The sequence below is a fragment of the Helicoverpa zea genome, chromosome 6 (genome assembly GCF_022581195.2).
Source record: "Helicoverpa zea isolate HzStark_Cry1AcR chromosome 6, ilHelZeax1.1, whole genome shotgun sequence".
NCBI classification, from domain to species: domain Eukaryota; kingdom Metazoa; phylum Arthropoda; class Insecta; order Lepidoptera; family Noctuidae; genus Helicoverpa; species Helicoverpa zea.
In genome coordinates, this window is record NC_061457.1 from 2,366,945 (window position 1) to 2,394,843 (window position 27,899).

The window sequence follows — 27,899 nt, forward strand, 5'->3', positions numbered from 1 at the left end:
AGAACGGAACAAAACCGCAAACCCGTCAACTAATGCTAATGAAACCAAATTAACCTGACTACAAACAAGAATGACTTCACTACAAGTACCAACTACTTTATACACTTCACAGCTTATAATATTTAATCGAGTTAGATCATTTAAACGACCATACGTTTCAGTTAAGACAATTGTGGGTGCTAATCATAGAAATATACAAACGTGTTGACACATCAAGCCGTTAGAAGCACAACTAAACACTCCGAAAATAGCACACTGGCAAACATCACTTGAATTACAAAAGAGAAATGTACAGCTGTACGGTTCACGCACCGTAGTAAATAAACACACGTTGAGAGCCTCACGGTTCGACATGGATGCACTCGAGGAACACATGAGAAAATAAACACCAACACCGGCAAATGATAGTGTGGACGTAATTATAAGGTTACCAACACACAGCTGTAGCCACACTCGCAATTACAGTAAATAAACACAACAGAGTGATAGACACTGATAAATATCCGTTACACAATTTTTACGCAATAAAATCGATTTAATATTGATTTTATACTCACAGCCGGGCGATATTCCGTTCTCCTTCATAGCGCAGCGGAACGGATAGTAAGTGCCTGGCAGCACCTTGCCATACATTGTTCGATCCATCTTCGGCCAATCACAGCTGTCTTTGAGTATTAAACACCCACAGGAACAACACCGGCGTCAGCGCACCATAATCACAGCCTACGCACTATCGGCGTAAATGCAGTCCCACGCAAGGAAATGCAAAACACTTGCAATTACTACACAGGGCATGTAAACAATTAATAAATAATTTATGCGCGCACGATATTGGGTTATCACAAGGACGGGACGCGACTGAACGCTATCAGTTTAGTTGAGTCGTATTAATCGTCATATCATCGATTTTACTTTTGTTATCGATAACGTTACGATACGTGATAAGGCAATGTCACGGGGGCGAGGTCGCGGTGCTCGGAGTAGAGTATTCGTCAACGCGGCGCGGTCACAACTGTCGCGTGGTGATGCCGATGCCGGCGCGCGCGCAGCCACACCGGCTACACTTCCAGTATTATTTATACGCGGGGACGGCAACAAATCAATGCATTTGTCAAAATCAATGCGATTGTTCCGGCTAAAGTAAGTGAAATTATTGACCAACTCATAAAACGCACTATAAACTATTTTAAGATCACACGCCAAAGATACGACCAGAAATCGCTAAGCTGTCATTGTACGTTTCTGGGAGACGTCTTTTGAAGCTTGAGCAACTTGCAAGGATGTGACAAATTCACCTAGGACTCTCAGCTACATCAAAAAGACCGATAGCATGTTTACGACTGAATCTAAATATAATAAAGCAATTCGTCTCAAGGAAATTCCAGTGGCTCTCAGTTTGGAGGCAAAGTTGTCAGCAACTTAGGGAGAGGGCGATCAATCACGGATTCTGTGGCGAGAAAAAATCTAATTTCGTGCTCCGTTCCCGCCAAATTTTACCGCACCCAAGCCGCATCCGGCAGCAATACGATGCGCCCGAGTCTCTTGACTTAAGACTTCCGGCACCACATCTATTCCTTCACATTTTACTATAAGTTTACGATTGTCATTAGACCTTGCAACTATGTCTTTGATCCGTTTGAATAGAAAGATCCATAAAGTTTAATAGGAGCTTAAAACTGTGTTAATTAACTTTAACATGCTCATAATTTAATAATCAAACATTATTCATGTATAGGCAAAGTTAGATCACAGTCCACATATTGTTGGTTTTACGCAAACCGAAGCACTTAGGAAAAAGAAAGTTTGTACAGCGGAATGCATTTTACAACTTGTCCATTTTACGAGTAAACTGTTCTATTGTTCCCTGGCTGGGCTCTAATAAGGAAGTCAATATTTGAGCGGCACTAGCACGGTGCTAACTCAACCCACTTGTGTAGCAAACTATCGTGCAGTGCAAAGAATTACCTGCACTATTTACAGAGTCTTCAATATCTTAGTTTATAGCCTCCGAAGCTGTTAAAGACATATTGTTATTCCCCATTATTCAAATATTTATGCACCGTTAAACCAACAGCATATTATAGCATCAGTTTATTATTCACGTTTCTATATATTTTTACATTAGTTACGACAGACCAGACCTTGATAGGTCTTGAACTTACGGTCCCTAAACTCGATTAAAGTTTGAATCCACGCCAAGAACAATCGTTCTAACTGCCAAGGGTATTTATTTAAAAATAGTGCGTAAGAAACATTAATGAAAGTTCACATCACATAAATATTCAGAAGATTCACTTTGCCTAAGATAAGAAGCTTCGTATTTTACAGAATGCGGAAAGAGACCCGGAAAACTTATCATTAAAGCTGATATATTTTTTGAAAACACTACTACATATTACGATAACATTTTATAAAGAACAACTTCTGCTTCGAGTGGGAATCATATCCCAACGAACAATTCAAAAGAAAAAGCCCAAAAATTACAAGACCAAAAACTCAAAAACGATCAAAAATTTACATAGCCCGTAGAAGTTTTTCCAACCAGTACTGATAGGGCTGGGTACACGCGTGCGACTGACAGATGTCGGGAACGCGTAACACGCAACTCATCGAAGTCACTGACGATGGGGTGACGTCACTAAACTATATACTTTACAGCCTTATCCACAGACATTATGGCCAATATAATCTAGGCCAGACAAGGAAAACTAATGGTATTAACGTGAAATTGGCAATCGCTACAGTTTATCAGCAGTTCAAGGCTGAAGTTGTAATTTCCCGGTAATACTGAGATCATATGGTTTTCAAGGCCTCTGAGATCACTTGTTCATTGTATAAAACGTGATGTAATTTAGAATCACGACCTTTCCATGAAACTTGACGCTATTTGACAACAAAATCAGCACACCTTTGCAATAATTAAGGATAACAAAAAATAAGACTGCCCAATTTGAACCATCGAAGAATTTAGAATCGAAAGCTTGAATTTCAAAAACTAGCCAGTGTAGTCGTGGCTAGATTATTGTTCATATTCTAGAGAACCTATCAAAAACCACTAGCGCTAGCGAGTCTTCCAAGCTCTGTGCCGTCACGTCACTAAATTTGAAGTCACGTCTTCCTTTAAGCACCATTCCATTAGTCTACTCTATCGATCCTACCAAAGTTACGTGTGTACCAATCCCACGAGATAGGTGTGTCGCCATTACAACATTCCCCAGTGCATGGCTTCTAATTAAATTAATTACGGACGGGAACGAAGCACATTAGCCGTGGTATCTCGTAAGTGCGTGTGAAATGTGATACCTATGGTAATGACAACGCATTTTTTATGAAAAATATTGGTGTTGTGTAGTTTGTCGAAGGCGATTTAAAAGACTCTCAGGTGATCTGTTAGGCCCGTTTTCAATCCCAAATTAGAAATGAGAGTAGAACAGTGTAGCTTCATCAGACGTTCCTTATTTCTTAGTAGGAATAGTAGGTAATCTGCTCCTATTATTCTTTGCTTCACATATATCTTTTGTCTACAGAAGTCTTCAGGCTGACTGAGAAACAAACGGCAAGAAACTCTATTTTTCTCTAACAAGAACATCCTTATTGCCAAATCTACATATAGATTCATTTCTCCTATGAGAAACCTCTTTCTCGCGATAGCACGAATGTCTTAAATAATCTCCATTCTCATGAAATTCCTGTACTCAAAAAAACGATACGTAAACAGATCTCAGCAAGTCATCTAATTAATCGATTATTTCCGTCACAACTCTACGAACATTTATCTCGATTTCAACTCAAGAATCCGATTTATCGGACTGTCAGTTCCAGTGGCGGATTAACGCATAAGCACAACAAGCACGTGCTTGGGGCCCCTGTTCTCCAGGGGCCTCCATCCTCTGCTGGCGTTTCATTTTATACCTACCTACATTTTATTTACTACTTACTTATTTTATATTTTATATTAGGCAACGATAGCGCGTTGAAGTCGCTATCGGACACTCGTTGGCAGTAGCGGCTTTAGGGTAGGGCGCGGTTGGGCGACGGCCCAGGGCGCCGGACATAAGGGGCGCCGCAGGCGCCCCCAACCAATCCTTGATCAGAATTTTACTCCTATTTTTATTTTAATTTTCATCAAAGATCGCAGCTTACAAGAACTGTATCCAAATGTATGGATAGCATCAGGGCCGCCTTAACCTATGGTGCAGGGTGTGCGAATAACCCGGGCGCCCGTGGGCTCAGGGGCGCCGCGATACGCTCCTCGACCAAGAAATTTCAATTAAATTAATGTATTGTCATACAATGCCGGGCGCGTTAGATACACTACTTTTATGTCCCAAAACTGAAAAATTTTCGCGCTCGCTTCGCTCGCGGTTTCTTTACTTTAACCCTTACATTTTTTTTCACATATAGCTACTTTTAATTTAATGTCCCACTACACCAAAAAATTCGCGTTCCCTTCGCTCGCGGCTTCTTTACTTCACAGTCGCCTTTTATTATATATGTTAAGGACTTTTAGCGATCCAAATCTCAAAAAAGCTTTTTCGGGCTTGTTTCACTTTATAGTTGTTTTTATTTTTCAATTTTTTTTTTGTCTACCCTAGCAAAAAGGTAGCGTCGTTTTTAAGTCCTTTTATTAATAAGAAAGTAACTTCTAGTTTCTATTTATGGTACTACTTTAAGTCCCAAAATTTTAATTATAGGCGCCAACACCAACAAAGAGTTATCTACGTTTGGGCTACATTTTAAGTCATTTTTGTTTTGAGTTCTAAAATACATATAACAAAAAAATTCGCGCTCGCTTCGCTCGCGCAATCAGAACCTGTGTCCCCGTGTTTTTGCATTCACCAACCAGCAATAACTTATGTACGATTGGGCTACATTTTACGTAATTTTTGCTTTGACTTGTTGACTATAAAAAAAATCGCGCTCGCTTCGCTCGCGCAATCGGTCACTACGTATGTCTCTGTTTTTCGGATGGGTTTGAATTGCAGTTGGGGGCGCCGTAGAAATCTCGCCCAGGGCGCTAGTAGAGTTAAAGCCGGCACTGCTCGTTGGGAAGCTCACGCTGTAACTACGAGTGCAATATAACAATCATATCCGAAAATTTTGGGTGCTTTAGATCAGTGGTTCTTAACCGGTGGTCCGCGGACCACTGGTGGTCCCCGGATTCAGTCCAAGTGGTCCGCGAAGCTTTGCTTCGCGACGTTGTTATCGATCTTACGTATATATCGATCTTACTTGTCCAACAGAAAAAATGAAGGTTTGAAATGTAGCCCTTTTACGTAATTTTGGTTCTGAGTCTTAAAAAATAATAAAGATTTCTCGCTCGCTTCGCTCGCGTATTCAGAAACTGTATGTCCTCGTTTTTCATTTGTCAACAAACAAAAAGTTAAGTACGTTTGGGCTACATTTGACGTAATTTTGGTTCTGAGTTTTAAAAAATAATCAAAATTTCCCGCTCGCTTCGCTCGCGTATTCAGAAACTGTATGTCCTCGCTTTTACATTTGTCAACAAATAAAAAGTTAAGTACGTTTGGGTTACATTTTACGTAATTTTGGTTCTGAGTTTTAAAAATAATTAAAATTTCGCGCTCGCTTCGCTATTTGTAACTACATAGGCGTCGCGCGATTTCTTGTCGGTCAATTTCTTCTACTTTCCATTCCATTTAAGCAATAAAGGGTCTACACAGGCTCAGTGCTTAGGGCCTCGGATACTCTTAATCCGCCACTGGTCAGTTCACATGGACATTCCACACTGACATGTAACAGATTTCTTGCATTCCCTGCCTGGGATACTTCTCGAGTGTCTGATTAATCCCTACAGCTATATTTTTAGAATATACGTGTAGGTATGGCCTATGATGGAATTAACGTACATCATAGCTTGTTAAGATACGGCTGAACCACTTAACGTTGATTGGTTTTTAATGGGAAATTGCGCGCCATATTGTGTGGTAGGTATGATAATATAAGTAATAGTGATGGACTGCTGCAATATGTTTAATCTTCTAGACAGTGGGAGCATTCTGCATCGGCCTATTCTAAAAATAATGCGCGATAAAGTTGAGTATGGTATCGAGAACTTTCTCATGCGATTTGTCGGCCTCTTTCTTGTGTATGTCTGCAATTGCTATTGATAAAAGTGATCGCATCTGTTGTTCGTTAATAGCCTTGTTATGCGTACAGGGGTTATGAGAACTTCTTACAATCATCTACTCAAAGGCAATTTTGCCGCACCATGCGTCATCAGCATTACACCTACCATTTATATACCTTATTAAAGGTCTTTTGTCATTAATATAGCTACGTAGATTTAACAGAATATACTAAGTTTTTCCTTAAGCCCCACCTTCTTGATAAGAAAATAATAAGTCAGATAGTTAGGCTAACCCGTTAATGGCTTCAGAAATAACCCTTGATGACACCCCATCGCTCCGAGGTGATTAATGACCGGTTGTCGTCCCCGCCTAGCAATCTTATAAAAGCCATTATGTGTAAGCTAGGTATAGGTGAGTTGGTGTATGCTCTATCGTAACACGTGGGTTTATGAAAACGTGCTAAACTTGTGCAATGTAAGGAATGCTGGTCGACATTCAGTTTTTTTTTTTTTGTAACTCGTAAGAAATGTAGCTAGGCTTATAATCAGCTTGGAATGAATATCTTATTGTCTTATTCGTATTGTGCGTTACATTAGGAACATCGCATGACACTTTCACTCAAATGACTGGGAAAATTCCGGGACAAGTGTTGTTCAGTTCAGTAGAAATGCAACTGAGGGATCGATCGATGGGCCGCAAAAAATATATTAAAAATAATCTCTAGTTAAGGATATAATTAAGTAGCAAACAGTCGTAAGCAATACTACAAGTCTCACGGTTGTATAAACAAGGCCCCCATAAAATTAATTGTAATTTCGCATAACTTTAATTTCATGGTATTTGCGTTTTGATGATGTCAAGAAACTCATAATCGGATGTTATAACGATATTCATTTTATTACGGAATTCATACTATTATGGTAAATTGAAAATATTTTATTACTTAAGCTAACTTCGCCTTTGGCGCCACATTCCTATAGACCAGTTTCCTGCTTCCCTTGAAGATGTTATGTAACTCATTAATTAGCCATAATCAATTGAACATTTGCCAGCTGTTAGAATCATTATATCATCAAGGTAAAAAATAATTTACCTGTATAAAATGGTTCAAAAACTGTTGAATGAATTACATAAATTATGAAATCAGATGTTACTTTGCAGAAATCCATGACATAAAATGTTAGGAAAAATATTAAGCATTAATTTCCACAAGATAGTTAACAGAGGCTTTGAATACTTGATATCTGTTTAACTCCTTGATATTGACTTGACGAGTCATAAATCAATGCTACACATTTTTCATACCATTTTATAATAAACTAGCAACCTGCTCCGGCTTTGCACGGGATAACAGTATTTCCCCACTATTTAATGTATGTTATTGTATATAACCTTCCTCTTTAATCACTCTATCTATTAAAAAAAACCGCATGAAAATCGGTTTTGTAGTTTTGAAGATTTAAGCGTACAAAGGGACATAGGGACAGAAAAGCGACTTTGTTTTATACTATGTAGTGATAGTGAAGTGATAACATTTAAATGTCATCAACATAAATGTGTGTCACAAAATAAATGAAATAGACATTGAATGTAGATAAGAAGTGGCCAAATCATCTGAAAGTTACTGTCCTACAAGTTATAGAAGCCTTTGTATGGGTCCTGATGAGAGGAAGGAACATATCACATGCACAGGATATAGGGTTTGATTTAATATTTAAATCAATGTACTTTTTCAAAGTGACAAAGTCACAACTTCTATTCTCCATGAGGTAAAGACTTTTCATAAAGAGGTCACGTTAATTAAGTATGTACCAAAATAAATATGAATGGTTACATATTTGATTGATGACTGATGAGTCATTCCATTCAGTGGTAAAACTTACAAGACATAGTATGTCATACTTATTAATCACTGAAGGAAAACTACCTGTATAAACTTATTCAAATATACCTAGGGCCCTTTTCCAGTCTTGCTTTAACTATTTAACTGAAAAATTGTATATTACTACTCAATTAATTCTGATGCTACAAATTTTGCCAGGGCTGCGGGATTGTTCGAAAGAGTTAGAGCGGCCCTGGTGAACATGACAGTTTTTAGTCAGTAAGTCTGACAGTCCCTCACCGCTAATAACCCACAGCGGGAGGGGTCATTGGATGATTTTTTACATAGTTGAAAAAACCTACAAATTAATCATACTAGTATCATAAATGTTACTTCTATATGCAAATGGCTGAAAATATTTTGATTACACTTGGCAGCAATATAGGTTAGACATTAGAATATCTTATAGGCTCTTTTTATCCAGATACAAGAAGTAGTATTGCAAGGGAACAGATGACACTGCTAGTGGAAGCTAGTAGATTATAAAAAGTTGTCCCAAAAGTGACTGGTTTGGCCTCTTTTATATTATTTTTATAAATATTTAGATTCTACTAATTATTTCAAGCATTTAATCAAAATTAATTGGATCTAACTTAATAATTAATGACTTAGGTAAATAAAATTTTCCTGGTGATGGTTTACCTGTTTTCATTCATTTTGTTTGTCATTCATAAATTGAAAAAGATTTACAAAAGTAAAATTATCAAGTTCCATTCTTCAACAGGTCACTGACATAATTATATTCATACAGTGTTTATCTTTTGTAAATATTCATAGATAAGCAAATGTAAATAACATTGTTTGCTTTATATAGTCACAAAGAAGATGCAACCAATTCCCCTTTTGTGGCTCTTACGAAGAATTATACAATCATCCCGGATCAGAACTCTGAATCACAGAATCCATATGTTTTTGTAAAACAAACAAAAACTTTAAATCATGCAGATGAAAGTTAACAAAGTATTATACAGAATGGGTACATAGTAGTAAGCAGCTACACGTAGTTTCAGACTTATGGATAAGACTAGAAGGTCCGGCAAGGAGTCAATATGCAAATTAACGAGTTATTTTAGCAGAACACGTCATATCATACACAGCAATCCAAACAGGTTATGATAAGACTAAACTCACCTAAATCATCCATTGTTTCTTTCCGCAAATACAAAGTCTTGTCACTCACTTACACTTTAGTCTTTACGTTACACTGTGCTTTAAGTTACACTTAGTTAATACGTGCAAAATACTACAATAATACTGCAAATCAAAGTTGAAAATTACAGCCTAATTATGGCAATTTAGATATTTAGCATTTTTTTGCAAAATGTTGGCGTAACTGAAAACTTGTCAAAACATTTCACCACGTGATAGTTTTAAACAAAACTAAAATTAAAATATTCAGAGGAAAGAAGATATAACTACAGAATACAAGGCTGATCTTCCACATGCATGAAAATTTGCATTTATTTGTTGTATAGTAGGATAAAAAAACGTATTCTTGTACATTCTAGGTTTTAAAAAACTAACTTCTAAATGGTTCAATCAAGTTTAAGAACGAAATCAAGCTTACCAACTTCTGAAAACCAGACAAGAAATGTCAAAATTTGAGAACGTTCTGAATTCAGGTTATGATAGATAATTCTCAGAATATTATTGCATGCTCAAACTTTTTTCATTGTGAAATCTGTCTTATAAACAGCCAAATAAGAGTAGTCATAGTTTTAATCAGTTTCACATATTGTACGGTACTTATAGGCTGAAACTAATTATTCAACGTTGTTAAGTCGTGATAAGTTAGTTTCATAACTTATAGTTTCAGAACGCAAAGTACTTGCTGTATCGATTCATCGCAGCTGCTTTCGTGTTTATAATACGCCCAATTTCTCTTACTTCCCTTCTATTTACTAAGAAAATTAATTCAGACAACATGAGTAGTACAGGGGAGCAGTTAACCTTAGCTAGAGACATAAAACGAGCCATCGAATTGCTCGAAAAACTTCAACAAAGTGGTGAAGTTCCTGCTACAAAGCTGGCAGCGCTGCAAAAAGTGCTTCAAAGTGATTTCTTAAACGCTGTTCGTGAGGTTTATGAGCACGTTTACGAGACCGTTGATATCCAAGGGTCGGCGGACATCAGAGCCTCTGCTACGGCCAAGGCCACAGTGGCCGCATTTGCAGCAGCCGAAGGTCATGCACATCCAAGGGTTGTCGAACTACCAAAGACAGAGGAAGGTCTAGGCTTCAACGTTATGGGTGGAAAAGAACAAAACTCCCCCATTTACATATCGCGTATAATTCCTGGCGGCGTTGCTGATCGCCATGGCGGTCTGAAAAGAGGCGACCAGTTATTATCAGTCAATGGAGTGTCAGTAGAGGGTGAAAACCACGAAAAGGCTGTAGAATTACTGAAGCAAGCTGTTGGTTCTGTGAAACTGGTTGTGAGATACACTCCCAAAGTTTTAGAAGAGATGGAAATGAGATTTGACAAGCAGAGGACTGCTAGGCGACGCACCAATTACAACTAAATGAAAACATGACCAGGTATTGGAGTAGATACAAGATATTTACTTGAACTCTAAGGAATCAAGTAAATTCTCAAATACAGATGTTTTAATATATTTAATTTCCTGCCAGTTGTAGGAAAATTCAATCCATCTATTCTGATCTCTGGAAATGAGTCAAACAATGTTATGTTACATAGTCAAGTGTTGATCAATAAATTGTTCGGGACATGTTTTGACCACAGTGGCATCAAATCATTTGACATGAATGATTAATTATGAGTGCGCCTTAACTTTAATGACTAGACTATCTTTATGTCTGAAAGCTATATTATTTTTAATTTAATCTTATTAATTACATTTTTTTATTGGAAATTGTGATTTATTATAGAACTAGCTAATTCTCTATCTTATCTTAAATTTTGAAGCACTAGAGGCATTGTAGGATGCACTTCCCCCGAACTTCTTTCCTACTTTTAAAGGAAAATTATCAAGAAATAATGTAACAGGTCTTAGTACTTCTTTCAGTGTTTCTTTCATTCTGCTGTTTAAATCTAATGTATTCTGAGCCCTATTACACTAGCCACATGCAAATTTATTGCTTGTCCTGTGCTGTTTTGTAAAAGCATTATAAAAAAACTTAAAACTATAATTATGTTAACTAATGAAAGTTTTGTTTAGTAATAAGGAGTAAACTATCTCTCTAGAAACCTTTCCTGCTAAAAATACTTTAAACTTTCAATCTAAAAATATGACATTGTAAATTATTTCACTTCTTTTTAATTATTTGATGTCATTATTTTGTTTGTCTCAACCAGACCACAGGATTACAGAGTTCCAGATTTTTGGAAGGCGAATGTGGGGCTGAAGCCCTTTTGAGACAACTTTAATTAAATGGTGACACAAAACCAAAGTTGTTATTATAACGATATTGAAGAGGCTGTCTCAACTGGTCTTGGCTAGAAGGACATCACACTTGCTATATGTATATAAGTATTGGAAAGTATTCTGCAAGCCCTTTGCCCAATATAGGACAAACAAAATATTGTATTTATCTTTCTACATAAATATTTACAACTAGCACACTAGTGTTTTGATTCACAAATGCACTTGATATCTGTAATTACATAATAGCTTTGAACATAAGAAGCTACTTTATGTTACCTTGTTATACTCATATGAATGTTTTTATATTTAAAAGACTTAAGGGGTAAATAAATAAACAATACAAAATAATTGCACTTTATGAGTATTGTGTTAGTTAACTAATTTAAGTTAAATACATTGGGTATTTAAATACTTTAATTAATATTAAAAACATTTTAGAAGTACTTAATTGATGAATTTATATTATAAATGAAAAATGTGTAATGGTAAAAGAATTGTTATGAATTTATTTAAAAGTTGTCAGTATTTTAGGAAGAATAAATAAAACTTAATAATATAGTATTGTATGTTATTTTATTGTTTTTAATTTTATACAAATAATCCTAAAATTAAATTATTCTTCTTTCACCAATTGTCGAAACCACCAAAGCCAAATTTTCCATCTTTTTTTACCTTTTTGGCGGGAACTTCTTGTGTCTTAGCGGATTTGCTAGTGGTGGCAGGGGGGGCAACCTCTTGCAAATTAAGATATTTCCCTACTCCATCCCTGAATACTTTTAATGGTTGTTTCGCCTTTTTCGGCCTGATCTGTGAATCTTCTGTTTCTGCTTTCCTTTTCAATTCTTCTGCTCTATCTTTGACAAGCTGGAATAGAATAAAAAGTAAAGATTGTAGCATTTTTATTGATGTCATAAAGAATACTGAGGCATCCACATTAGTGAAAAAGGCAGCACCATGGTGTTGCCATTGCTTTAGGCCGCGTTTCCATTGACGCGGAGCTGGGCGGAGAAGAGCGGTGAAAAGTGGTCAGTGTTTCCACTGAAGCGGAGCTGGGCGGAGAAGAGCGATGAAGATTTTGAATGCACCTAGTGACGTAACGAAGACAACTGACACACTGCACGCGAGTCACGCACCGCCCCGCTCCGCACCGCTCCGTGCCGCCCCGCTGTCCTCCGCTCTGCACCCCAATGCCCGCTGTCCTCCGCACTGCACCGCCTCGATGTATGAATATTCGCTCAGCTCTGCTCCACCCCACTCGTACTGTTTCCATTGAAGCGGAGCGGAGATTTCAAGCATAGTCATTGGTCAATTTGTGCACCGCTAAGCTCCTCTCCGCCCCGCTCCGCGTCAATGGAAACGCGGCCTTAAACCTGCTTGAATATCTATGACCACAGACTTCATCTAGAAATGGTGTAGAATTACCATAAACTCGCATTCACATTTTTATACACGCTTTTATAAAGCCTACCTGTTCTTCAGCTTCAGCAAAAGGATCGACAAACACTTGGGCCACGTCAATAACAATATCCTGTATCGGCCTGTCTTTATTGTCCACTTCTATTTGTTCCATAGCGGTCAGCGTGTCCATGCCGCCGACTAGTTTGCCGAATATCGTGTGCTTGCCGTCCAGTTGCTTGCATGATCGGAAGGTGATGAAACTGAAACAAATGATGATTAATTTATTTTTGGATCATGCGCTTGAGGGGTGGGTATCGGCAATCAACTTTGAAAAGGAGTTCAGGAGAGCTTGTAAATAAAGGCCTAGTTTAAGTCAGCCTACACCGTGGTTTAACGTGGAATAATTGTTAAGGAAAAAAATTTTTTTTTTATCTCTGTGTGAGACAGGCCACAATATCAGTAGTCAACCATATTAGTTTCGATCGAGTTCAACCGACTTTTTATCTGACCTCCTCAACACAGTGTTCTGGGCACTTTCAATTGAAAAAAAAGGGTGTTAAAGATAAAATTATACTAACAACTGCGATCCATTAGTATTAGGTCCAGAGTTAGCCATGGACAGTACTCCTCTGCCAGTGTGATGCAAGTTTGGTTTGACTTCATCTTCAAATGGTTTCTTCCACACTGATTCACCACCCAATCCTGTGCCTGTGGGATCACCTCCTTGTATCTGAAATTATGGTTTAAATACTAATCCACCTAATCAACTGATATATCTTTTAAAAGTCAGGGTATGCATTGATTTTATTTTAATATGTGTCTATTTAATAAATTATTATTTTCTTCACAAGTATTTTGTCCAAGTAGTTACTTTGATATTCCATGACTTTTTTTGACAGTCTAAAGTCCCTCTTTGTTCATTCTGTGGACCTATGTGATAACTCTATGGGATCCAAATCAAAATCCCTGGGTATATAATAAATGATATAAATACAATACAGATAATGGTAAAAATACAAGAAGTTCATAATAGCCCGGTCAAAATAGACATTTGAAATAAAAAAAAAATCCGGAAAGCTGAATTTTGGTGGAGAGCTTGGTTTTATCATTATAAATAAAATATTAAAAGTCCCCATCATCCCATGTGTGCGTCAAAAGTTATTCGAAGTTAAATGTCAAAAAATTAGGTTTTATGATTTTTTTTCGAAAATGGTAAGTTTTATCAAAAAAGAACATCTGATCAAAGTTGTAGATCTTAAAATTTTCTACAAAAATGCCATCAACAGTTTTCTCCTAAGTGATACCATTCCTGAGATATCGCGATTCAAAGAGTCACACTACACATGATATGCACATATAAGCCACTTATATACAAGAGCTGCCTTTTAAGTTGTGTCGTATGAAATAAGTAAAGACAATCTAACAGGTTAATACCATTTATTGTTTTTCAAAGAATTTTTCGCGATATTTAATGCACTTTTGAATGCATTAAAACCAGTTCTTGAAACATTTATTCCATTCTGAAGTGGGGGTAGTCAAAATGGCCGATTTGTATGAGTCAACAGCTTTTGTCAGGTGTGCTGAAACGTTGACCACGAAGAGTAAAAAAATCGCTATGCCGACGGATCTATGTCACGGTATGTTACATGTTGGTCTGCGAGAATTAACTGCCGCATAGCCTCGATATTATCTTGGGTCATGGCGGGTTTTCACGTGGCTTGTCACTGAGGCTAGAGTGCCCACGTTGAAATTCGAAATCAAAATCAAAATCTTTTTATTACAAAAAGGTCTTTGCAGGCTCCTATGAAACGTCACACTATTTGCACGGTTCCAAAAAGTTGTTCTCATGGAGAAGAGCCGGCAAGAAACTCCCTAGCCACTCTTTTAAAAAGTAATATTTTCACAAACAGTCTATTACATAACAATAGTAAGCTGACAAAATTATACAATGCAACTGAAAGTTAAACTGTAAACTCCTAACTTTATCTCTGTTTTACGCATGATGTTGTAAGTTAGGGCACGCCGCCATAGTGGCGGTAAGTCCCCTCTTTGAAGAGTGGCTCGGAAGGAGTCATGACGCCCTCACGTACCGCATGACGCAGGTCCTCACCGGATACGTTTGTTTCCGGAGGTACCTGTATCGAATCGCTCGTGAGGAGGCGCCCGGGTGTCACCAATGTGCGGACAGCCCCAACGGCACGGTGGATCACACAGTCCAGGTGTGCCCTGCGTGGGAAGAGCAACGTCGGGTCCTCGTCGAGGCTTTAGGCGGCGGCGACCTCTCGCGTCCGGCCCTAGTTCAGGCCATGGTCCAGGGCGAGAGATAATGGGATGCTGTCGCCTCCTTCTGCGAAGCATTCATGCTCGAGAAGGAGGAGGCGGAACGACAAAGAGTTCGCACCTCTCAATCCGGCCGCCACGCTGGACCAGGTAGACACCAAGGGCACCGGGTATCGCGAGACGACTCCCGGCTACGTAGGCGTGGGTCTGTGGGCGGTGAATTCGGGTGGCTCATCGCTCATGTCTAGTTAATAGACAAAGGACCCGTGTCGGCGGCGCGCTTTGTTCCACGCGCTCCTCAAAGAGATTTCAGCAACCCCAGCGGGGCCCAGCAGGGACAAGGCCTGCCGGGGCTGCGGGATTGTTCGAGAGTTACCGCGGCCCTGGTACATAAAAGGCCTACGACGGAACACGACGGTTTTTAGTCAGTAAGAGTCTGATACTCAAAGCCCTCGTATATACGTTGCTTATATGTGCATATCATGTGTAGTGTGACTCTTTGAATCGCGATATCTCAGGAATGGTATTATTTAGGAGAAAACTGCTGATGGCATTTTTGTAGAAAATTTTAAGATCTACAACTTTGGTCAGATAATCTTTTTTGATAAAACTTACCGTTTTCGAAAAAAAATCAAAAAACCTAAATTTTTGACATTTAACCTCGAATAACTTTTGACGCACACATGGGATCGACGGGGACTTTTAATATTTTATTTATAATGATAAACCCAAGCTCTCCACCAAAATTCAGCTTTCCGGGATTTTTTGTTATTTCATCACTACTTTTATGTCTATTTTGACCGGGCTAATAAATAATGTCTCTCTTACCATAAAATTCCTAATGGATCTGTGAAACTTGGTTCCATTGTAGTATCCATTATTGCAGTGCCTTATGAAGTTGTCACACGCTTTCGGCGTCAAGTCGCAGTACAACTCGAAATTCAGAGGCCCCAAGTTTGTTACAAGTCTGACATATCCTGTGGACAGAGATACAAGCAAAACATAAATAATTAGTAGTTGTAACGCGACAAACAAAGCAACGCGCCGGCGACCCTCCCGCGCAGAGCGAGCGACGCACCGAGTCCCCGCCTACCCGCTCACCGCATCCCCGCCGTGGCCGTGGTCGCCTATAAAACGGCGCGCGGTCACCAGCAACAGCAGTTCACGTTCGGCACGCTCCGAGTACTCTTCGTATCGACCTAGGTCGGTCACGAGTGCCTCGCCTCTTGCTGGACTTGGATTGGCGGCGTGTATTGTTTGTTTGGCTGTGTTAGCGCCGCTAGCGGCCTGCATCCCTTACAGGCATTACACCACGCCCTATTATTTTGTATTGTGGGTTTCGTTTTATCTTACACATAATCCCCGTTACACGTTGGCTTCCCAACGTGTGGCCTTCTTCAGCTTTCAATTTTAATCCAATCTGGTTTAGATTATCTTTTTATACCCACGTAACTTTTTATACTCGTTTAATTAGTTGTTTGTCTCATTATAGTTTTGGTCCATTTACCCACTATTATTTTTTTTTGTACACTTAGTTACTTTAATGAGCGTTATTGTTTTGATTATTTCACAATCGTTAGCTTCACGCTAGCATCCTTAGGGTTAGGCAGTATTTTGTATTTTTCTGGTTACTTTTACTTAATATCTTCACGCTAGCATCCTTAGGGGTAGGCAGTATTGTACTTAGTATTTGAGAGTAGTTAACAATATTTACCTATTTAAAATATTATCTAGGCGTAACCGTAGGAAGTTAGGTAGCAAAATGGCAAACGTTAGCTTCTCTGACGACCAGTTTCGCGACCTTTTAGGGGTCTTGGCCAGCCGAAATGATCAGGTCCTACAAAAATCTGGTAGCTTTGCGTCATGCACTGGTAGCTTTGCGTCATGCACTGCTCGCTTCGATGGATCTCGGAATACTGCAGTGGTTGAAGCATTCTTATCAACCATCAGTACATATAAGAAGATCGAGGCATTAAGCAATGACAACGCCATTGAAGGCCTTACATTGCTACTGATTGGGGAGGCATCTATCTGGTGGTTAGGCGTGAAAGACACAATAACGAGCTGGCAGGAAGCCGTGTCCTTGATAAGGTCAACGTTTGCACCGAAGAGACCAGCTTATCTGGTATATGATGAAATTGTCTGCGATAAGCAACAGAGTCCTGTGGGTACGGAATTATTCGTTGCCAAGAAACGTGCACTTATGGAAGAGTTGCCCAAACCTTCGCTCACTCCATCCCAAGGCCTGGATCTCTTGTATACTTCTTTGCATATAAGTTTTAGAGACAGAATACCAAGAGATTCCATTGCGACGTTTGAAGAATTTTTGTCGAAGGTACGTCAACTCGAAGAGACTGTCGCCGCACGATCAATGTCGAGCAATACTTCTGCATCGTCAGCAGGGAGACGACTCAGATGTACCTTCTGCCGTGCTTATGGCCACAACGAACGGGAGTGTCGAAAGAAAACCGCAAAGCAAGGCAAGGATAAGACTGCAAGGACAAATGCTACGGCAACTCCAGCTGCCTCTAAGCCGACGCCTGGGCACAAAATTACTTGCTACGGTTGTGGCGAACCAGGTGTAGTCAGGAGTAAATGTCCAAAGTGCAACAAGAGTAATGTTGGCGCTGTGGACATTGGATTTTATTAGCTCAATTGCAACTCGGCATCAGCAGCACGACTATTAAAGTAACAGTATTCTTTCAACTATTTATGTATGTGTAAAGACTAGTTAATAAAAATTTGTTATTATTTTGGTATTGTGGGTTTCGTTTTATCTCCTTACACATATTCCAAGTTACATAGTTCTATATTTTAGGTAGGATTTTGATGAAACAGTGCAATAAAAAAAAATACTAATACGCATAATAATACGTAATGAGCGTATGTATCATATATCTAAAAATAATGAAAAAGTTATTATAAGTACTTAGTACATAGTAAGTGATTAATTAACAAAGATTAAAAAAAAAATACCATCTTATTACAAAATATGGTCCTAAAGAGTACCAGTTTTAATCCATTAACAAACTGATCATTAAAACTAGTACTAAAGCCAGTACTTTTTAAGAATATATTTTAAAATAAGTTGGATTGGGTAGTTGCAGTTTTGCCTCCCAAACTTTTACCACCATAAAACAGACTAAATATTTACTCTAAAATGTTAGCAGTAACCAACCTTTTTTCTTAACCATATCATATTTGACATCATCTTCACAGATAATGGCTGCTTCGTGGACAGTCTCCGGCATCATAGCAGTTGATGTGAAGCTGGCTGCCACCATGCCAGTAGAGTAGTGGGCAGCATTGAACTTGTCTGCTACCTTTTGTAGAAATTAATCATACATTTTTAGCTACATCATCATATATTTTTACTTCAGTTAGTACTGTAGATATGAAGAAAGTTCAACTAAGGTTAGCTGCATATGGTATGGATGGCTACACCTAGCTGTAATTGGGTAAATGTATGTAGGTGTAGGAGATGAAACAGTTTTTTTTAGCCTGCATTGTCCTACTGCTGGTCAAAGGCCTCCCTATTTTGTTTTCACACCTCTCGATCTTTAGTGTTCCCACCAGTCAGGGTGAAACTAATGAGTGTAAAAAAAAGTTTCTTAGGGAAAGTTCTATGTAATAATGTTCATGTATCGGTCACTTTACTTTAATCTGTAGATTTTTTTATTTATTAAGGAGATTTTACATACAAATAAAAAATTGCACATACCTCTTTTTTAACTTCTTTCTTTTCTGGTGCTTTGTACTCTTTCTCCAGTTCTTGCAGGATATCTTTTGTTTCAGCTGATACCGTTTTAAGCCTTGCATGTGGGTCCTTTCTCATGGCTATTTCCTCTGGAAATTGAGAACAAGAACCAAGTGAGTACTGACAGTATGATGAGGTAAAAGCTGCAGTTTCTGGCAGAATAAACAATGATGAGAAAAGAAAATAGTGCATTAGTGCATCAGAGGCAGTTATTGTAGAGCATCCAACAAATACATAGAGAAACTAGTTACCGGTTTTAGAATGATGAAAAATATTAATTGAAATCTACTAACTACTAAAAAAATTACATACCTTCAGTCTCAACTTTCAGATTGTTCTTAATATGATGAAACAAAGAAATATTGAACTTCCCCAAGTTATTAGGGTCCTGTATAGTAATAATATCACTTCTAGCGAACGGTGTGTCATTGATAAGGTCCTTCCAGTTTTTGCCTTTAATGTTAAGCTGTTCAACAGCCTCGTTTGAGTACACATTGCCACTGGTTTTGATGGCAACAATGTATGAGTTCTTTGTGAATGGTTTAAATAGAACGGGACAATGGTAGTCTTCTTCAGCATTTTTAAAGAAGTTCAGTTTTATTAGAGATTTAACATCAAGTTTCTGAAAGAATAATTTCATTACTACATGCATTTACGTATTAGAAGTGCATTTACCTGGAATAAGTTTTTTGAGGACTTTTAACTAGAAGGGTAAGCAAGGAATTTAGCACAACAACTTGTTGTGACTGTTGTAGATACTCAAAACTAATAGCTTTACTCACTTTCCCAGTAACTGGGTTCACTTTAAACTTTTTGACGAACTCTAAAATAGCTTGCAACTCGAATACGTTGCCGTCTGCGTCGCAATACGGATCATCGAAAGGCTGAAGACATAAACAGCAGTGATCAAATGGTAACCGTTTAAATGTAGTGTCCTCTTCCTTACTGGTGCCTGACCTCTTGCCACCGTACAGTGTAGTCCACTCCGTGTACGTTAAGTACCTATAATATAGAAAAATAGTTACAATACGTAGAACATTAGGTAAAAATATCATTGAAAGAAAGTTGAAGTAAAACTTGCATTTTATCCTTTTGATGCTGTCGTTTCCCCATTTTGGTGTGTGGTTTTCTTCACGGTTGAATAGATAGAATGAGAAAGTAAAAGTAATTTTATTCAATTACTTCGTGTTCAGTAGAAAACTTGGAGTTATAAAATTGATAAACAACACAAAGAAATAGCCATCCATTAACTGTCAAGCTGTCAAGTGTCATACCATAGAGTAATGTAGATTAACCCGTTGACTGAAGCGAAGCCGAAGTAATAGTAGTCGCGTTCCAGGTAACGTAATAATATGGAAATCAATTAAATTGTACCATCCTTCCGAAGTAACATAATTTTGTGAATTTTACTTTGAAGAGTTTTTGCTGTTTGCCCATATAAAACAGGGTATTTTGTAAACAATCGTTTTTCTTCTTAGTTTTAACCATAGACCACACGTCTATTGCAAAAAATACCTGCGGCTCAGTTGGCAACATCGAATTAAAAAAAAAAGTCAAAAAATGTCGGAATGTGGTTGTGCTTCGTCTTGTAATTTTTCTTAATTTCGTTAGTTTAATGTCTAATTATTGCTTACTTTACCAGCAATAAACTAGCATAATTAGTTTAATTATTCTGTAAGTATCCTTACATCATAAGTTCTCTATTTACTTGCATTTGTTTTATGTCTGAGCTTGTGTGCATTCTGTGAATTTCAGTGGTTGTTTGTGTTGGTGAGGGTGACAGACAAATGGATGAAATGTGGTAGAAGTGGATCGAACTGAAGCTCCTTAATCCTTGCCGGAACACACCACATTCGAGTTTAATCTTTGATTAAGGTATACTTAATTCATGTATCTCTTATCACGAGCGGTATTAGTGCGGAAAGTAACAGGCTGCCTATTACGCTTTGCAGTGCGGGGCATCTAACACCGAGACATTACATTAATAGCGTTGCACAAATTTTGCACAACTCGTGGATGAAATTTGTTGTATACTAGATAATACGTATCGGGAGCCGTCTTTTTCATTCAATTGGGTCACTGGTGAATCAAAAACTTGTAAATTATCGGATAACGCCAGCCCACAAGATGGCCGACTGTTATTCGTAAGGTACAAATAAATCTTTTTCCATTAATTTACGCATTGTTATTTGTTATTTTGAGTTCAAAAGTTCAGCAATTGTCGGTAGAGCATAGTATTTTTTATTTATTTTGAGGCTGACGCTTTGTGTTATAAGTGCAGAGATTAGCAATGTCTTTGTTCTTGTGATTTTGTTCTTGCATGAAAAAAAAAACATTTCTTTTGGTTTTGTTACTAAATGTGATTTGCGATGTAGTTGTTGCTGCATTTATGACATATGCAATTATCTAACAATGATCAATGAAGTTCATTTCACTCTCTTCATGTCATTGCACTTTCATACTTGCTCATAACAATGTAGTGTCAATAAACTTGATTATTTTGGAACACCATTGGTATGATGCAAAATCATTTTAAAACAAGTATCATTTTGTTTTGTAACCATGACAGCATGTGTTCATCATTTTATCAGCATCCACATCCATAACCGTAGTCACACCATCAAGGCTTTTTAACTAGTCGCTTTGTGGTTTAGCGGAATGAGACGTTTGGTGCTTTTAGATAATGAGCGGTGCGTCTGGTTCATCAGGGAGTGGTACGGGACGCGGCAGAGGAGGGACTGGCTCTAACGGGGCCACAGCAGACAGCAAACCGGATACAAAAGAAAATAAACCAAATCCTAAGATGTCGAAGGCACTAGGCACGTCAGCCAAGCGGATCCAGAAGGAACTTGCAGAGATTACACTAGACCCCCCACCGAACTGCAGTGCGGGGCCTAAAGGAGATAACTTGTATGAATGGGTGTCCACCATCTTGGGACCGCCCGGCTCAGTTTATGAAGGTGGCGTTTTCTTTTTGGACATACACTTTTCTCCAGAATACCCATTCAAGCCACCTAAGGTATTTATTTTTCTATTTTGAATAATTTCTACTTACATATATTTTTATTTGTTCTGTAATAAGTGTTGTACGAATTTAAGCATGTGTTGTTAATCTCGCTGATAGAATTACAAAATGATGGCATGTTTTTAAATAATTTACATTGAATAGGGCTTGAATTGATATTTCAGTCTAGAATGAAAACACAAGTAAACTGGAATCAACCTTTTAACCTCATTTGTTAAAAAGCATTGTTTTCTATAGAACAGATCCATTAACAAATAAACAGCTAAATAGTAAATGTACAATCTATTTTCAAATGATTAATATGTATTTAACACAAATTTGTTAGTCATTCAGTCATTGGTTACTATCTATTGAATCAGTTTATCAAGGCAATAAATCATCATAATATTGATTTGCAATAATGTAATATAGTGTTACTACCTATTATTTTTTGGAAATTAACTGGTAGATTGCAGAATATAATATAGAGAATTATCAATCTTCCCTTATAGAGCTCATTTTTATTTACTCTTTACTTTTATAAGTAAATACAAAGTAAGCAGTGATTACAATGAAATTAACGAAACTTTCAAATAGAAACGTGCTGTAAATACTATTTACAACACAATTTATTCACCCAGGGTATTGATCTACTCAATACACACATATTGTATATCGATAATGGTTTACCGGTTCCCCTTGAATAAACTTACCTACAACTATTCGTCAGTTACGATGTCTAGCAACGCCCTCCGACGGCCGTGCTACAACCCCACGTGGGGTCGCCGGCCGCCCCAGTATTTAATTAATACCGACATCCCTACACTCGCCATTGTCCGACAAATCAATCAATCAATGTGTCCTGCCGATATAAAAGCGCGAAAAGTAATCACGTGGGGTTGTTTGTTAATCTTTCATACCATGACCGAAAGGCTGATAATTCCTTAAAATAATATTGGTATGTTTTCTTTCATTTTCAAAAATATACACGTTTCATACGAATCGGGACTTTAAATAGAGTTAACGCTCTGGTTATTTTAAAAGGAAGGAAATTTAAATTCGTAATGCAGCTTTTTCTATACAATTTTGAAAGTTGCACCCACATTTTCAATGAACTTGATGATGTTTGAAATAGTTGTTTGGATTTAGGACAAGGGTATTCTACCAAAAATACCTACATCTCGACGCATTAGATCAATCACTGTCATGTATTCGCGCATCATATTCTTGAGTCATCAGCGTGTATCATTTACTCTGTTCGGCCAGTTTTAACCTTTTCCGTGATGCGCAAATAAATTAAGAAATAAAATATAACGACCCTCGATTTTACAAGCGTTTTTTTAAATGCACATTTGATTTTGCTCGCGAACAAAATGTGTAAGCGTCAGCGCGAGTCGCGAGTCCGTTGCCAGCTAGTGTTCGTGCACGAAAGTTGCTATTTCGCGGACGTTTTAGAAATGTTCGCACAGCATGCCAGATTGCACATTCGTGTGCGTCACACCGGTGGAATCTCGCCCTTAAATTTTATCGCGAATATAATCTTTACCTCATCTTAAATGGTAGCGTAATTATTGGTTTTTGTTTGATGTCTGTCTGAGTAGGTAGTCAAGTTCTCAGAAATACTTTTGGGTTAACCTTAGGCTTTAAATTAGTTATTGTGAAGTTAAAATTTAGGATTGAGAGTTAGCTACAGCCACAACGTCGATGGTTGATCAGTCCTCTTTCACGCAAAAAATACTGGGTGAATTTTGATGAAACTTGGCACTACTTGGCAGTTACAGAGCTTCTACATTAGAAAAACACATAGCTTAATTTTTATCCGGGAGCGGAAAGTAGATCCTTCAGGAAGCGAGTGAAACCGCTGACAGAAGCTTTTCATAAATAATTGTGTGTTACTTTTAAATCTACCTTGTGAAGGTGATGCTCGTTACTGTATTCATTAAATCACATTGAACTTATTCCTCTTAGGAATGGCGTGAGACAAGGTTAATTTTGGTCCCTACTATAAATAGCTGATTGCGTCACACAGAGTACCTACCTGCAATCCTGTAATCCTTTTCCACGATGCAGTGTCGTTTATGCGAATTATATTGTCTTTGCTACGTAATTTGATGAGGCTACAAAGCTGATAGAACTTCTTATAATTCTGGATAAGACGTTGGTACTTGTTGCTAACTTTATCAAGTAACATCATCTGCCTAGCCTTTTCCCAACTTTGTTGGGGTCGGCTTCCAGTATCAAGTAACAAGAATATTATTATTAATCAAGAACACTCCTAATCGATTTTCAATAATAAGCTATTACTTTGAACCCTGCATTTTTCGTTGAGGCAAACGCGATTGCATTAAAATCTAGCCTCAGTACCGATAATACGCTATCATGGATGTTGATACTTAAAATAATAATTTTAATGACTCTGAAAGGTTATCAACTGCCAAACATGTGCATCCCGCATTTGATATTAATATTGAACGTTATCTATTTCAGGTGACATTCCGCACTAGGATATATCATTGTAACATCAATAGCCAGGGAGTGATATGTCTAGATATTCTCAAAGACAACTGGTCGCCGGCGCTGACAATATCGAAAGTTTTACTATCAATATGCTCCTTGCTTACTGACTGTAATCCAGGTAAGATACGACTAATATTTTTATCTTATACATACTAAAATTGAATGTCTGTTATGCTTCTATGACAAGGCTAAATTGAAATCCAAGGAGCTTTTGTTGTGTGAGGTGCGTAGAGTGGTAATCGAAAATGTTTGAACGGTCACTATTTTCTACATTACTTAGTACATAGTAGTAAACTTAAAATGGCCCACTTTTCCGCTTAGATTTTATTTTTGCGTCTGGTGGATTCGATTGGTTAATTAAAGGCTTTAAACAGAGATAAAGGATACTAATGATTGAGTTTGCTGGTTTGGTTTTTTAAAACCGCAAGGAATTAAGTACATATAAACTGAAATTGATTAATCAAGAAAAACATCTATTCTGCCTCATACCTACATATTGTCGTGAATATCTAATATGTAACATTATTATCGCATTAACTAACAAGCGCGGTTTTATAAAATCCATACCGTAGTATATTACAACTTTCTAAAACAAAAGCCGATCCCTAGTCTCTTGGGTCAAAGCCCTTTCGTCCTCAATGTCCTGATGTTTTGTTCAGGCCTCTATCGTCGGGGTTATTTATATCTATACTAGTTTGTACTGCGGTATTTATTAAAAATCAATGGTGGGTATTGGATAGTGTCAATTCTTATTATCAAGATAGCGTGTTCAAATAGGGGTAGAGGTAGAGGCATTATCTATTTTTGTGGCAAAAGTCAATTAATGGTTTTTGTAGTGTAAACATTAATATTGTAGTATTTCATATTTATTTTTATTATTGCATAATTAAATTATTATGTGTTTATAAAGACAGTCGCGCCATCAATTTGATTCATGAGTTCATTGTCTCGTAACGTCTGGTCATTGTACTCATATAAAGAGCAAAAGAACTAATTTTATTGTTCAACCTTTTAAATGGTAATTTTAAGAAGGCTTCTTGTTTTTTAACATGCATCATTTATAGTGCATTTGATGATACAATTCTGCAGACTGAAGACCACATCCCTACTTGTATTAGGGAACTTGAGAAAACTAATAGAGGATATTGTACTAATAGTTATTGTTTGTATTCCAGCGGATCCTCTAGTGGGCAGCATCGCGACGCAGTATCTGCAGAACAGAGAGGAGCACGACCGCATCGCGCGCCTGTGGACCAAGCGCTACGCGACATGATTGCGCTGCCCCCGCGCCGCCGCACGGAACAACCTGCACTATCATACTCAATACCATTCTGTTCTAAATCCATCCTGTTCACGTAAATGTAAGCTTATAACGTTATATCCGATCAGTACGCGCTGCTCGCGACACATTTGTTCGCTCGCTCACTCCGCGAACAAATGTGCCACCTCCGGCGACCGATGTTTATACAGCTTATTAATTTTTAGTTGCAATTAATGTGATGTCAAAATGCTTAATGACGGTCTGAATTATATAATTTTATTTAGAATGATGAACGATTTATTTGTGATTTGAATGATTTTCTGTTAATGTTTCTAGCTCTGTGTTATACAAAATACAGTGATAAGTTTACTAATGAAAGTGTATCGTAGGTTTAACCAGTGATTTGAGTCAATTTTGCCGCTATAACGCGATGATCTCACACACTCTTCAACTGTTACTACTAAGTATGTGTAAGTATGTCGGGACTATTGCGATACCTACCTACTATTATATTTGGGAATAAATCGCATATTGTCTTGTAAAAATGTTTTTAATTTCAGGGTAATACTTGCATGTCTCATTGGATCTAGTATATTTTGAAAGACAATATTTTTAACTGCTGTCAGTGCTCACCATTTTGGTTTTGGTCAATATGTATAGAATGGAAAAAACAATAACACAAAATAAACACATTACATAAAACACGAAAATAATCCGACCTGTTTAAAATATTAGCGCTATGCGTTAAAACGATACAGCAGTTTTCCATTATATGTATTCATACACATTCTGCGGCCGCCACTAATGTCTTCAAATTGATTACTGAATGGTTGTAATTTCTCATGTAATTCGTATAGTATTCGTGTAGTACTTATATTTCTCGGATAGTATGTGACACATCTGGCAGCATTGACAAGTACAAACTTTATGGTTTAAAAATTTCATGAATTGCAAACCAATCCATTATCGACTTCAATGCTTTGTAATTATAGTTAAGGAAATCTTATTTCAAGATGACGAGGCAAATCAGTTGCTTATTTTCTAGTGAGATGTCACATATTGACTGAGGTGACGAAAAGAAAAAATAGTTTTGTGAATGTTTATGTGATGGCTAGTGTCGAAGGGTCAAGGTGTAGATCAGCCGATCAGCCGGTACTTCGGAGTACTACGTATTATATTTATTAATCGAATCTAGTTTGGTTTTAATGTTATTGTTCGCGAAGGCCGAATTAACGTCATAAAAGCCTTATTTGACTGAAAAAGAAAGTTAAATTAGATAGGTTTTTCAACTTGGTCCATTTTGTTAAGGATATGATAGTCAAATTATTTGGAATTTTTATGACTTCGTAACAAAAGGATTTTTGGGGACGTATTGTTTGTTTGTTTTTAATTGTGCAATCTAATGCGGTGTTATATACAGAATCTTGAGTTATATTTTTACATTATGTATCACTATAGTAAACGACTTTAACAAGGATTGTGTAGGATAGGTCTGGGAAATAATTAATAACCTATTTATTTTTATAATATGGACTTATGAAAGCATATTGCGCACTGTGTTATATCTTTTCATTATAATTGTTTGAAGTAAAGTGATTCGACAATATGTATTATGCGGTGTCGTCATGGAAGCAGCCGACTGTGGATTTGATAGTATGTTTTACTTGTTATCACATATCAATGTAACACCTGGACGAAGAAATGACATTTAGATTTATTTGTTACAATGATTTTGACTACGTTTTACCATTATCTTCATGAAGTGCCAAAACTCGGGCACATTGGCCTCCGCTCCAGTCTGACATCTCCAACTTTTCTAAAATATTCCGTTTAGTATGTAAACAGTATTAGATGTAAGTTATTTTATTGTCTAGATAATGTATAATGTATGTCTTAACCCTAGTACTAGAATTTTAGCGTTGTAATGATTTTAGCTAAAGGAGTACGTATGTCGCGCGTATATGAATGTTTTGGTGATACCGTCGTGAAAATGAAGATTTTATAAAATGGGTGATATCGCGAGTGTCGGAACTGGTGCTGTGAGATTCAGATGCTTGCGACATACTAATGAATACTGATAACTGTATTCGGGACTGGTATATTTTGTCATTGTGATTTTTTAATTATTTTATACTGTGACTAGAAATGTGTTGCTTGCAAGACAACAGCTGTATTTAACGCGACTGATGTTCCTCGAAATTCAACGTTCATGCTCTGATACCTAATAACCATCCTTTGTTATTACGATTTATATCATGGTATAAAATAGGAAAATAAAAATGTGTGTAACTAGGACACTGAATGCTGTTTCATTATATTCCTG

The 27,899-nt window shown here is 37.5% G+C and overlaps 5 protein-coding genes across 11 annotated transcripts in view; 3 read left to right on the forward strand and 2 right to left on the reverse strand.

Annotated features, from left to right (window-relative positions):
- Positions 1-9,270, reverse strand: part of LOC124631432 (paxillin) — a 61,514-nt gene extending 52,244 nt beyond the window's left edge. Inside the window, exon 1 of one of the 2 annotated variants that reach the window (XM_047165823.1) lies at positions 9,106-9,270. In XM_047165823.1, coding sequence (XP_047021779.1) covers positions 9,106-9,118 — 13 coding nt within the window. In that variant the 5' untranslated portion in view covers positions 9,119-9,270. Of the gene's footprint in view, positions 1-557; positions 815-9,105 lie in introns of those variants that run through there. The other variant, XM_047165822.1, reaches the window with a different exon arrangement.
- Positions 9,271-9,683: 413 nt separating this feature from the next.
- On the forward strand, positions 9,684-11,554 carry LOC124631435 (protein lin-7 homolog C). The gene has a single exon (XM_047165830.1). It carries the CDS (start codon positions 9,899-9,901, stop codon positions 10,493-10,495), a length of 597 nt encoding a protein of 198 aa, XP_047021786.1. The 5' UTR covers positions 9,684-9,898; the 3' UTR covers positions 10,496-11,554.
- Positions 11,555-11,915: 361 nt separating this feature from the next.
- On the reverse strand, positions 11,916-20,066 carry LOC124631433 (RING-type E3 ubiquitin-protein ligase PPIL2). The gene is made up of 9 exons (XM_047165828.1): positions 19,876-20,066; positions 19,577-19,796; positions 19,107-19,416; positions 18,759-18,883; positions 18,216-18,360; positions 15,866-16,014; positions 13,336-13,487; positions 12,828-13,017; positions 11,916-12,223 (listed from the first exon to the last, which is right to left on the reverse strand). Exons 1-9 carry the CDS (start codon positions 19,905-19,907, stop codon positions 11,984-11,986), a joined length of 1,563 nt encoding a protein of 520 aa, XP_047021784.1. The 5' UTR covers positions 19,908-20,066; the 3' UTR covers positions 11,916-11,983.
- LOC124631434 (activity-regulated cytoskeleton associated protein 2-like) lies at positions 16,199-17,796 on the forward strand. The gene has a single exon (XM_047165829.1). It carries the CDS (start codon positions 16,800-16,802, stop codon positions 17,685-17,687), a length of 888 nt encoding a protein of 295 aa, XP_047021785.1. The 5' UTR covers positions 16,199-16,799; the 3' UTR covers positions 17,688-17,796.
- Positions 20,067-20,307: 241 nt separating the features above from the next.
- LOC124631273 (ubiquitin-conjugating enzyme E2-24 kDa) lies at positions 20,308-27,878 on the forward strand. 6 transcript variants are annotated; one of them, XM_047165580.1, is made up of 6 exons: positions 20,308-20,468; positions 20,550-20,669; positions 20,747-20,943; positions 21,475-21,813; positions 24,286-24,433; positions 25,491-27,878. In XM_047165580.1, the coding sequence occupies exons 4-6, from the start codon at positions 21,478-21,480 to the stop codon at positions 25,586-25,588; spliced, it is 582 nt and encodes a 193-aa protein (XP_047021536.1). In that variant the 5' UTR covers positions 20,308-20,468; positions 20,550-20,669; positions 20,747-20,943; positions 21,475-21,477; the 3' UTR covers positions 25,589-27,878. The 6 variants fall into 6 exon arrangements, with proteins under 6 accessions (XP_047021536.1, XP_047021539.1, XP_047021535.1 ...); XM_047165583.1 differs by having other exon boundaries at positions 21,503-21,813; XM_047165579.1 differs by lacking the exon at positions 20,747-20,943.
- Positions 27,879-27,899: the final 21 nt, after the last annotated feature.